Genomic DNA, 12,755 nt, shown 5'->3' with positions numbered 1-12,755 from the left:
TCAGTGGCTATACACCTTGCTCCACTCTATACAAGTGTCCAGTTCTTTTGGGGTGGTGTGTGGGCGCACCTTGCAGAAGGCATTCTCAAAGTCTGTGAAGGCTGGGGGCGTGGAGGGTGTGGGCAGACCATGCAACGCCCCTGTGGAAGAGGAGGCTGAGGTGAGGACCTGCTGACTGAGCTGCAGCAGCTCCCACACTGAGAAGCCCTCAGTGCGCTGCAGCACAGCGCTCAGCTCCCTCTCACTCAGGCTGAAGCCCTGGGGCGCCAGCGCCTGCAGCAGCACCTGTCTGCGCATTCCCGCGTCTGGCAGGCCGACATGGTAACGCTTGGCAAAGCTCCGATGGACTGCATCCTGCAGCAGGTCTGGCCTGCCGGTGGCACATACAAGAATCACCAGACCTGTGGTCCCCACCTGGGCTTTCTCCAGGGTGGCCAACAGCATCTGTCTCAGCCCCTCCTCTTCCATGGCCTCCGCCTGGCTGAGCAGCACCACTGAGGGCTGCCGTGCCCCTGCCACCTGCAACAGAGCCCCTAAAATGTGCTCTGCCTCTGCCTTCCCTTTAGAGGCCAGCATGGCCCCGCTCAGCTGGTAGAAGGACGCCCCCAGCTGTGAAGCCAAGGAACGAGCCAACGTGGTCTTCCCCCCTCCCCGGGGGCCAAACAGCAGGACGGTTCTGGGTGGCCGCACCGCCGGGCTGGGCCTCAACACGGGCCACAGCAGGTCCTCCTCCAGGGCAGCCTTGACATGGGTGAGTCCAGCCAGCTCCCCCCAGCCCAGAGCCGGGCTGCAGTCCAATAGCTCCCCGTTGACAAGGTCCAGCAATCGGGGGTCTGGGCTCTTCAGAGTCTCACCGGTCGGACCACACAGCGGGGGCCGTTTGTGGGCCTGGGAGCGGTGCTGCTGCTGTTGGGTGAAGCCCTGCTCCCCCCCTCCATTCTCCCCTGTCATGCCCGCTGGGGGGCTGTACTCCCCTGCGACCCCATACTGAGGAGATACCAGGGGCTGGGAGGAGGGCTTACTGGGCTTGAAGGTCTGAGGGTCTGTGCTGCCTGTGCTGCTGAAGCCATTCCCCCGGCACTCTGTTTTGTCATTCACACTGTAGGGCGAGTTCCCCCTGGCCTTCAAGGGGTCATAGCCATATTTCCTGTAGCGGGAACCGTCCCCTCCCTCATCCTCTTCTAGACTCATCTCAAATGCTTTTCTCTTTAATGTCCCTCCAGACTCAGCTGTCCCAAGGTTGGTACTCTGGTAGCTGTAACTGCCTCCTACCACTGTGGGCCTTGACGGCACGGGAGTAGGGGCTGGCAGGCCCGAGGGCAGGTAGGTTGCAGAGGGGTGGCTGTAACTGGGGCCAAGGCTGGTCTGGTGGGGGTACGTGCTGGGGGGGTAGTTATAGACGGGCGTGGTAGGGCTATAGCTGGGCACCAGGGTGGGGGTGGGCTGGAGGGTGTGGAGGGAGGCAGGGGGAAGTGCTGCGCTGGGTTGGGGACAGTACCCTGAGGACAGATAGGTGCCGTTGTAGCTAGGGGGGTATTCGCTGGAGTGGGAGCCACTGCAGGAGCTGCTGCCACTGTAGCCAGAGTCTGAGAGGTTACTGTTGACCACCGACACACTGCTGACCCCCGGAGGGCCTGCTGATGTGGCTACAGCCTTGGAACCCGAGAGGCTGTCGTGGCTCCCGGGGGGCACCAGGGAATAGGAGCCGTCAGTGCTATGCGTCAGCGGCCAGGGCTCCAGCTCGGTCTTCGGGCCATTGAGGCCCCCGAAGGCCCCCGGCTCTGGGTAGGCGCCCACGGTAGGTGGCCGGTCGTACGGCGAGTCTAGCACGCCAGCGTACTTCTCTGCGTAGCGCTTCAACAGGTTGGAGGCTGTGAGGGCAGAGATGTCATCATTGGCCCAGGCGTAGTTGTAGGAGCCGCGGCTGCGACCGCTGTATAACTCCGACTTGTGGGCCGGAGAGGAGGTTGTGGAGGACACGTCCAGGTGCTGCTCAGGCCACTGGCTGAGGGACTGGGCATGCTCCGGGTTCCAGTGCATCTTCAACAGGCCTGATGACAGAAACACACAGGGAAACCAGGTCAGAATTTACATTTACGTTTACATTTATGTCACAGGATAGGATATTGGTGGTGTAAAAGTGATTAAATATTAAACTGAAAATTCAGTTTGATATATAGTCTATTGTTTTAGTACTTGCTCAGACCAGTGAAATAGGCTAGATAGTGCCACGTCTAACTATTCTTCCATGACTGTGTTTTCCTCACTCCTATCATGTCCACAGTGACACATGGTCCAAGCCCCTCCTCTCCATACAGCCAGTGACAACAAATGGGCTTTCTCCTGTTTGGAACGGATTCTGTTTTAGTGTTACCGTCATGCCTGGTAGCAGAAGGGGCTCGAATTTCCCAGAGAGGGAGAGGGACGGTAAAGAGAGAGAGGGAGAGAGAGAAAGAGAGAGAAAAAGAGGAGGGAGAGTGAAAGGAGATTGGGAGACTGGATGTGTTGTTTTGCAGTTTCCCAGCTTGCTCCTAGAGTAGTGATAAGATCCTACTATTCCCTGCGCCACTAGCATCTGCAGGTCTCCCAGAGGACCTATTGTTATCTCCCTGTGCATGTTGCTCTGAATGCCTGCTCTCTCCTCCCTCCACCCCCACCTACCACCCACCAATCCACCCACCGTACGCCAGAGCTCCAAAGGCCCAGTGGCCGGCTGGACAGAGGGAGGGAGGGGGGAGGGAGGGTGTATGTGTGTTTGTGTGTGTGTGTGTGTGTGTGGACAGTGGTGTGGAGAGAGTGAGAGAGAAAGAGGGGGGTTGGGTTTGGAATTGCAGCATAGTGTGCTATTCATCAGCACAGTCTCCCATGGAACATTGGGAAAGTGGAATGTCTGTTCCTCTGGCTGACTCCAGCGCTGGCTGAGGTCTGATTGATCATGGCTGCTACGCACCGAGCACAACGCCTAGCTAACTGGAGACACGGCAGAACAGAAAAAAAGAGATTTTGCTCCATGAATCCCATTTTCCTTCCACGTTCCCATCAAACAGTGTTATTTTCCGTTGAAATATTCAACAGGCCTTGAATTTACAATGTGTGAAATAAAATATATGCCAGCTAGTCTAACAACTTGACTTCCAAATGTATATGTGTATAATACATCTGATAATTTTCATTAACAGGGTTTGTATTCTATTTCCTGTTTGTCCTTTTGAGGTAAAAAATATATATATGTTCGAGTGTTTTCTACATTAAAGAATGATTGTAATGTGTCAAATATCGCTATATACACATAACCTGGTGATAGCTATAGAATCAGCCATTTCATGAAGACTACGGCTACCTCTTGCGGAGGCATTAGCTTGACATTCCAAGCATAGCTTGGCATTATTGAACTGTCACGATTTACCCTGAGGTGAGGACTACTCCAGGCAGAAGCAGAGAGGTAAAAAGGAATAAAGCAAAAGCCGTCATTACTGGCCTCTCTGCCTTCCCTTCAGTGGATGCCTGATGATTCATTATTCATAGCGCTGTCTGTGTGTGTGGAGCCAGGCCTCTTATTGCCATTTAAATCAAAGCTCAATATCCACTGCCACCGATTCTGCTGCTGCTCTCCCACTCTCTAGCTCTCTCCTAAACTTTGGCCTCTTTCTTTACCCTCTTGCCAAACCTCCCATGTGTGTTTTCAGATTACGCCTGTTATTTATTCAGTCAGATGAGACCAGCAGACCAGATGGCCATTGGATTATCATGTCCTTCATATTCAAATCCACTGCCTTAAGTTCCCAATGGCCAAACCAGTTCAAGTACTTCCCTAAGCTCCAGCCAACCCACACACAGACACACACCCACCACAACCAGGAATAACAACTACATTCTCGCACTCTGTTCACGTGTTTTTTTTTTACAAACATGCTGAAGACATTGGCGTCTCCACACCCAGCTGACCACATATTTTTGTGGTTTGACTCGCAGGTCATTGTCCAGGCTGCAGAAACCGTATATGTCCTGCAGGCCCTTCCCATCTGCAGCCCGACCAGTTTGTGAGCAGGCCCAATAATGGGGCCTGTGTGTGACAGAGATGGATGAGAGCCCAGGGGAGCTCATAAAACCTGCAGCGGGGAGGGAGGGAGGGATGGAGGGAGGGGAAAGAGTGGACAGCAGGCGCTCCGTCCTCTCTAAGCGGACTGGGGCGGACATTAGAGGGCTCAGTGAGGCGGGCTAACTGCTGTCCACTCCATCATCAGAGCAGCACCAATACAGAATGGACTCCTCTCCTGCTACCCCCTGACCAGAGTAATGGCCAGCTGCCCATACCTGAGCAACCACCCCACAATTAACTTCCTCAAAGCAGAGAGAAACTGCTTAATTTCTCTTAACATACAAGACCTAAAAAGATGCATTATACTTCATAATTCTTTCTGTGTGTAGACAGTAAGTTAGATGAGTGGTGGGCGGCCATTCACCCCTGATGAACACAGCAGGGTTGCACTGCAGTTTAGCCCTTCCCATGTAATTAGATCTTGCCTTCTGCAGGATTGTGGTTTTTAGAGCAGCAGCGCTCCACAATAAACTGCGCAAGCTCTAATCTACACTTCTGCTTAAATCAGAGCCATCATGCAGATTAATTCACTCGAGGCACAGGAAGAAAGCTAAGATTAGAACTAGGAAATCAGGACAATGTGGATGGACTGTGGGTAGGGGTGCGACCATAAGATTAACTTCAATATATGGTTCAGTGCATTACTAGATTGTAATGTGCAATACAAAATAGCCACGCAATGAGAAATTTACATGGAACTTGTGATAAATCTGTCTATGGTGGAACAAGTTAGGTTGGGCTGCTTGTTGTTTGCTAAGCATGAGAAATGGATAAAGATGACAATACATTGCCATAATGATTTGTAAATATTGCAATCCAGTCGTAGGTAGCCATATTTTAAGTATCACTCATATCATGATACATTTTTCAGCTCCATAATGCATATTGCAATACTGAGACTTTTTTTTGTTATCTTACAGTATACTGTTACATGTCCACCAAGGAACCTTTATATCTTTCAGACACTGTGGCCAACCCATCAACTAGATCTTATTCATAATAAAAGGAGGATTATGGATAAAAACCCCACTTTTAATAAGAACGGACAAGGAAATGGATATCCTCTCCCATTCAATTATTTTGGAAGCTTTTGTTCCTGTCCTCATTATGAGGAAAGCTGTACTGAGATCCAGTCTCAAGGGGGTTGGGCAAGTGTTTAATGATTTCATATTTCAACTGCACTGTAACACAAATCACCGCAACACAAATCAGCTGTGATCACCAAGTTAAGTATACATAAAGATGTGATGAGGATGCTTTTCTGCTGACCGATGGCCTTGGTTGTTCTGCAGGGAGGTTGATAAGAAGCTAGTGTGTATGCACATGAAACTTCCCTCAGTGTGTGTGTGCGTGTGTGTGTGTGTGTGTGTGTGTGTGCTCTCGGCCCCAGGAGAGACAGATGTTCCTCTGCTGACCGCCTTACTGTCGGTGCGGCCATTGTGGTGGACGGCCGTCCAGCAGACGTGCGCAGCTCGGACAATCCCGTTGGCTCTGAGACAAAGCCTGAAGGATCCTATTGTCAGGGGCCTGCCTAATTATGGAAATCTTATTAATCTATTCAGCAGCAGTCCACTGACAGCTTTTGTGTCAGCCTGGGATTTATTGAGGGACCTGTGTGAGCTGCATCCTATTGTAGGAGTGCGTGATGAAGACAGTGGCAGGCCCTCTTCAACAGAAATCCGCTTTTCTTTGGGGAGGTCCTGAAGAATTAGAGCACTGAGAGCTCAGGGGGAGTGTGTTAAGTTTGCTAGCCATTTTTGGCCCTCAAATGTTCATGTTCGTCATTTCCAAAGTCACTGTGACTTTTCATGTTAACCGAGTGAAACCGAAGCAACTTTGGGCCCATAGTGGCTGGCAGTGCTCTAGATTGTGTTGTGGTTTCCTATGTGGGGTATCGCTGGGTGAGGTGAAACGTGATCTTGGCAGGAAGCCCAGAGCTGGAGGGCTCCAGCGCCGTTTCACAGCTCCCCTGGGGTTCCTTTCCCCTTCTCCCTTCCCGGCACTTTTGTTTTCCCTGCCCCGAGGAACAAAACGGACACGGACGCAACAAGCCTTCTGGGACGGTGCGCTATTAAACTGTGCCGATTGTGGAGAGGCCGCTTGTAAACAAGAGCAGTGTGGATCAATCCAATCAGGGCTCTATTCAGGGTTGAGCTCTACCCCCACCCACCGACTACAGTAAACTACCACCACCTCCACCACCCAAAGACACAGATTAGGCACAGCACCATGCTTCTAAAACCTATATGGATCTATAAATCTTTTGTTTTGTTGTTGCTGGTTTCTTATGAAACATTAATAACAAGAGAAATTTGCAGAGGGTTGATTAGCTGGTCAACTGCACAATTACAAAATACACTGTTCCAAAAACAAGGCTGGAATTCACTCAAGCTGTCGACAATAACAGTCATTAACATGATATTTCAGGTTCAGGTTACTTTATTTGTACCCGTAGGTAGATTTGGTATATATATTTGCTGTAGTTTCTATTAGTATAGGGGAGAAATCTATATAAACACAGCTAGTTTTGCACCCAAATACTCTCCTGTTTAGAAATGAACCCTTTAGTCCCAATGACCTTGATTGTAAAAAGACATTCTGTCTGTCCATCAGTCCGCTAAAATCCCTTTAGAAAATTGTCAGCATGACAGGTAAAGTTGCAGAGAAGGCAGTGACTAATTATTTTGAGAATGCTGCTCAGGCTGTTGTGGCAGTATGTCTGGAATTCAATTTAGACAAAATCTCAGAAACAGCCACTTTAAACATTGCATTGAGATGAATGCAACCGAGTCACGATACAAAGCACACAGGCATACACAAGGGGAATGAAAGAGAGAAAAAGAGAGAAGGGCAGAGTGTGACAGAGACTATATTTGTGCTGATAAATCACAAACTTGCCAGTCGGATGGCTGCATCAGTTGTTATGTATTCAGCGAGCACAAGCCGATCAATGAGTTATAGGATGAAACTCCTGCTTGCTGGCCACAACTGTTTAGAACAAATTATCTTTCTCATCAGGAATCTTAAAACACTACTGCGCATTTTCAGCCAAACATATAGATTCTAACTTGCTCGAAATTAGAAATGTTGAGTTCTGTGGGCGTAGCAAGACGTATCTGAACTAAGAATTTGTTATCCGAATCTGTCATCTCTTGATTTCTCTTTGAGTCCTGAAACCCCTTAAGTCTCTCTGTTCTCTAGCCCAGTATGATTTATGACACTAATATCAAGCAGGACATTCTCACTTGGCTGTGGCGGTCCTGCTGCTGCGTACTACCTGGTCTGTCATAAAAACACCAATCTGAGAGGCCAGCCACATTTCACTGCATGGCAGGAGGAGACGGAGGAAAATTGTCTATCTCGCTCATCTGGAGCTTCTCTCGCTCTTCATATGGAATACACATTCTATCAGCAGTGGCACGCTTGTACTGAAAAATGATGTTAATTCCTGATACATATTATGGATTATTTATGCTGTGCTCTACTCAGGTTACAGAATGTCATGTTAGCACAGATAAGATATTACCCCACACATGCAGAGTGTCTGTATAGCCTCTGTTATGGGGTGGGGTAATGCCAAAAAGCTGTTAAAGCAAGTGTGAGGTCATTTCACGAGACCCTTCCCAAACCTCCATTAGTTGGGGATAATGCCCACACCGGACAACAGGGATCATAATTTATCAGCCATGCATAATTGGGCATTGCTAGAGAAAATTATTATAAATCTATGCATTAGTCACAGGGCTGCTATCAATCAAAAGAAACACAATCCCACTCTCCCACTCTGCCTCTCTCTCGCTCTGCCTCATCTGCTCCCTCTTTCATGGCCCTAAAAAGATGTAATAACAGAAGAGTGCGGGAGCCCTGGTGGGGAGTTTTCACACCTGCTGCCCGGAGCAGCAGCAGACGCAGCTCTTTTCAAACAGGCCTCACCGGCCCGCTCCCAGGAGGAAGGAGCCCATCTCCTGCAGTGGCATTGAGGGATGTCCGCTGTGTCTCTCTCTCTCCTTCTCTCTCTCTCTCTGCACCTTCCTCTTTCTTTGGATAGAGCTCTCTGTACCCCTCCATGTATCAGAATGACAGTTTGACTCACTCTATTTTTTTTGTTTCATCCCCCTTTGGGGTTGGTTGAGCCCTGCTGTCAGGTTAGTTTTTGTCAGTATGTACGGCTAATAAGACTCTATCAGAAAAAGACAATATGGCAACATTATGGAACTTAAACACTGTGTACTTTGCAGATATGCAGAAACCAGAGTAATTATATCTCATTGTTTTTGTCTGTTAAAATACACAGTTACTGAAAATGACTATTATTGTTCATAACCAAATCAATAAACAGAACAAAACAAAAGTCTATATGATAAACCTCCAATTCATTAGCGGCAAATAAATATTCAGTGCTTTGTTAAAAGTTGTCGTTTTGCAGAGTGGATGGAGTGGAGCAGTAGCCAAACTACTTGATGGCATTTGTTAAACATTGATTAATTGACAAACGTGTTTAGAATTGCTAATGATAGTGCAGCAAAAAGCAAATCCCATTTGAGAGTGTGCTCGTTTTACAGCTTCTTTCTCAGCACTCTCCAAAACCAGAAACCCTCTGGAATAAATTGCTAGATGCGTCACTTCATGCTCGTAATTTTAGAAACAACTCCCCATCCCCCGTGCCTGCTAACGCACGTCCACAAATGGCAGAAGCCCGTCCACCCCCTCCCCTTCAAGAAAAACAGGGTCCCTATTTTCTGTGACTGCAGGCTGGCTTTAGGTCATTGTGTCCACTAATATATCAAAGAACAGCTGTCCTAAGGCTCTGTGATGACCAATCACCCCTTCCATCTGTCTCACTCGCCCAATCTCTGCTCTATCTCCCCCTCTTCAGCTCCATCTTTTCCCTCCAATCTGCCTTTTTTCTCTATTTCTCCATTTCTCCACCTCCCTCATTCCCTCCATTCCCAGTGAGCCTTTTGCATTCCCTCTTTTCTCTCCAAATCCCCTGGCCCCTCTCCTCTCCCAGCGTACACTCCGGTCCTCACGGAGCACTGGGACGGCTCTGGGATTTGTTGCTTTCTGTTAGTACGCACACAAATTAGAGAAAGCTCAATACGTTCAACAGCCACAGCTCCTTCTGTGGCAGCGCATTTTATGATCGCTGTTGCATTACAAATGGCTAATGGCATAACGATTAAAGTATGTTATTTCTCAAGTGTAGTCATTTACTAATTAGCTGCGCTGGCGTGAAAGGCGTTGTGTCTCATTGTCAGGCTTTGAATTCTGCTGCCTCAGGAATCCAGTGAAGTGTTGCCATCCAAATGAGCCTCACCACCCTGCTTCTTAATTGGGCCCTTAACGGGAGCTGAGGTCTCCTTAATGAGCTGATGAACCCTGAGAGAGGGAGCGCTGGGCCAATGGACTCACAGGGCCGTGGGTCCCTAACCTCTTTTTTGTGGACATACACACACACACACACACACACACACACATGCAAACACACACACACACACACACACACACACACACACACACACTGGGGGCTAATTAGAGCCCATTCACACCCCACACTAATGATCCCAGCTTTCATTCACACGCACACTTCAGCAGGCTGTGTGTTTACTCAAGGGCCTCACAGGCCCCTCCACTGCACCACTCATACTACTCTGCCTACAATAGAGATGGGCGCTGGTGCGGGCCTCCAGCCCGCTCCTTCAGGGGCCAGGATGAGATCCATTCCCCCTTTTTCTATGCAAACTGCTCCATGACTTAGCCAAGTCATTCACAAAGACACACACACACACACAAAACATAAAAACAGAGGGAGAGAGAGAAAGGGAAAGAGAGGGAGAGGGGTCACTCAGAGGAGAGCTATAAAAACTGCCAGATCTGGACTCTTGTGTGTAGTCGCTCTGTGTGGGTGTGTGTGTGTGTGTGTGTGTGTGTGTGCGTGTGTGTGTGTGTGTGTGTGTGTGTGTGTATGCTGGTTTAAAAGAAAAGGTATCGCTACACCAGCGGGGGCCCCCAGCAACAAGAGTTAGGGCACTCCTGGGTTGGCGGCCTGGGACTGATTTAAGAGTGTGTTTGAAGTGCAGATTACAGATTCTTTGCACCAAATCCCTCCAGGAGTATCCATGGCCCCTGGAATCTCTCTCAGGTTTCTCCTCAGGTCCGGCCCTGGCTGCTCGCCTCAGCTTGAAGCCCCTGGACTGGCCAGAGACCGGGACCGAGGCCGGACACGCCGAGGAGGAAGGAGACACACACACACACTGGCTGAAAGTAGGATCTGAATTAGTGAGACTGGATATTTAAGAGCAGTCATGATAACAAAGAATGTGTGTGTGTGTGTGTGCGCGTGTGTGTGTGTGTGGGTGGGTTTGTGCCTGTTTGTGCCTGTGTACCGGTGTGTCAGCATGCGTGCTGACACACCGGTCTATGTGCAGGGGGCTGAAATGCCAGCAGCAGGAGTCAGAAGTAGCATCAGGAAGCAGGAATGCTCTACATTCCCACAAAGGGAATTCCAACACGGAGGTGAGAGAATTCGCGTGTCCTGCACATTTGCTAAGTCGTTCACAGTTAGATTTGCGCTTGGCAGAGTTGTGACTACAGACTGTAACTATTAGACAGTGAGCGGCAGTGTCACCAGCGAGCACAGCGGTGTGTTTGTGTGTCACTGCTCTGACAGTAAACACTGTTACTACCTAACACTGCTGTGTGCGCTGCTACGATCCCTCTGTCTACATGCACACGTTCACTAGCAGACTGTTCTGAAACGATCTCAACACTGTTGAAGTGCTGTAGAACAGAGCTACTCTGTACATGAAAACCGCCAAGCTGTTGGCCGCAGCAGATGAAAACCAGCATTGTGCGTACTGACCAAGAAAGCAAATCGCACACAAAGGCCGGCACCTGGTGTACTGAGAGAATCCCAGGACAGACCAGCAGTGTGCCGGCGCTGAAGGCATGCTAACTATTCCACCAGTAGTTTGTGACATTCTTGGACGTGCATTTCCACTCCAGCAGCAGGGAGTGTGTTCAGTCAGTATGGACTAGCAGGGTGCAGGGAGCAGATGGAACTACCAGTTAAACAGGCCTTGGTGGGAAGCAGCACAAGCATGCATGCATGTTGTGTTCACTATAATGCATTATCAATATCACATAATTCTAATTGCACCTGATCAAGCAGTTTGCCTGAATTACAGTCATGCAAATTCATGTTCTGTTTACAGTATTTGATCATCTAGGCCTAAAAGAGTTTACAGCCACTAACCTTTAAAATGAAAAAATGAAAAAAAAAAACTAAAACATATTCAGAAGATATTCAGAAGATTTGCCATGAAATCATCCACTTCTGAGAAGACATGTTTCATAACGACACATAAGGTCAACTACTTAGCTGCTGGCAACATTTCTGCATTCCATTCATCTGATGAGAGTGGTCAAATGATAACATTGCCTATTTCAAGGGAGAAATTCACAAAGACCAAACAAAGTGTCATGGTTTTAGAATCTCAAACATCTGGTCATGACTCTTTGGTCAACTTGTTTTGTCCAGTTTGAATTCACACTCCCACGCACACACATCACAGCCATATACTGCCTCTGCAGTCCATTTTTGCATGATAAGAAAAAAAAAACAAGATTTTTACCATTCATTATGAAGTAATACTTTTTAAATTGACTATTCTGTTTGATTTCTTCCTCTTTTCTTGTAACTGTCATGCCAATAATGCTCCTTTGAGGCGAGTTAAAGAGCTGGGAAAAAGGGGCTCTTGAGGCCGAGGCCATGGAGGCAGCCCCATGCTGGCCAGCAAACAATGCTGTTTTGGAGAGGCAGAGCGCTGGACTCAAATGAAGCCTGGTGGGAGGGGGCAAGGGGGGTGGGGGGGTGGGTAAAACTGGACACGTCAGTTATTAGGCCAGCGTTGAAGGGGGAGAGAGAGAGAGAGAGAGAGAGAGAGAAGGGGAGAAAGGAAGGAGAGTGAGAAGGAGCATGAATGGTAGTGAAGCTCTGACTCTGTTGGTAAAATGACACTGTCAGAAACCGAGGGGATTCTGCTGCTTAAGCCATCAGCCCTCCAAACTCCCTCTCTCCCTCTCTCCCTCTTCCTTCCCCCATCACTCTCTTCCGCCTGGTGATGAAACATTCAGACAGGGCCAGCGCCCGGGGTTTAGCATTTCCACAGCGCACGCCAAGGAAAAAGTCAGGTTTCCGCACTCGGGCCTATACACACACACTTTCACACTTCACCTGTGCATATTTCTCCTGTTTGCAAACTACAGAACACACTGTCCACCCACTCCTGCTTTTTGTTTTTGGAGAGGGGAGTCATTCATTTAGTCAAAGTCCAACTGTGTCAAGTGGGACTGTTTGGTTGGTAGAAAGGTGCAGTGTACTCACTATAGGGGACAATGGGACTCAGCATTCTGTGGAGCTGGTCTCAGTTAGGAGGAGTGCTGTTTCGTGAATGCCAGCTAAGGTTAGCGCCCGTCCGGCTGTAGTCCATCACTAGCATGAGCTCGCACTGACACCAGAATAGTCCTGCGAGAGAGAGAGAGAGGGAGAGAGAGAAAGAGAGAGAGGAGAACCAGTTACAGGCTGCTGCACAATGTCTGGACAAACACTCACATGTCAACTAACCCTTTCACACATGCTCACACAGCAACACAA

The 12,755-nt window shown here is 48.8% G+C and overlaps 1 protein-coding gene across 3 annotated transcripts; it reads right to left on the bottom strand.

Annotated features, from left to right (window-relative positions):
• Window positions 1–12,550, bottom strand: fignl2 (fidgetin like 2). Of its 3 annotated transcripts, XM_071919931.1 has the most exons (3): window positions 3,341–3,385; window positions 2,958–2,970; window positions 1–2,051 (listed from the first exon to the last, which is right to left on the bottom strand). In XM_071919931.1, exons 1-3 carry the CDS (start codon window positions 3,383–3,385, stop codon window positions 1–3), a joined length of 2,109 nt encoding a protein of 702 aa, XP_071776032.1. The 3 variants fall into 3 exon arrangements, with proteins under 3 accessions (XP_071776032.1, XP_071776031.1, XP_071776030.1); XM_071919930.1 differs by lacking the exons at window positions 2,958–2,970; window positions 3,341–3,385 and adding an exon at window positions 12,486–12,550; XM_071919929.1 differs by lacking the exons at window positions 2,958–2,970; window positions 3,341–3,385 and adding an exon at window positions 4,464–4,509.
• Window positions 12,551–12,755: the final 205 nt, after the last annotated feature.

This window comes from Centroberyx gerrardi, chromosome 14 (genome assembly GCF_048128805.1).
Source record: "Centroberyx gerrardi isolate f3 chromosome 14, fCenGer3.hap1.cur.20231027, whole genome shotgun sequence".
Classification (NCBI taxonomy): Eukaryota; Metazoa; Chordata; class Actinopteri; order Beryciformes; family Berycidae; genus Centroberyx; species Centroberyx gerrardi.
Note: the sequence above shows the minus strand (reverse complement) of the source record. Positions and strands in the feature narration are given on the sequence as shown.

Excerpts from the sequence above, each read along its gene's own strand:
- fignl2 (XM_071919931.1), bottom strand. The coding sequence starts at position 3,385 with ATGCCAAGCTATGCTTGGAATGTCAAGCTAATGCCTCCGCAAGAG.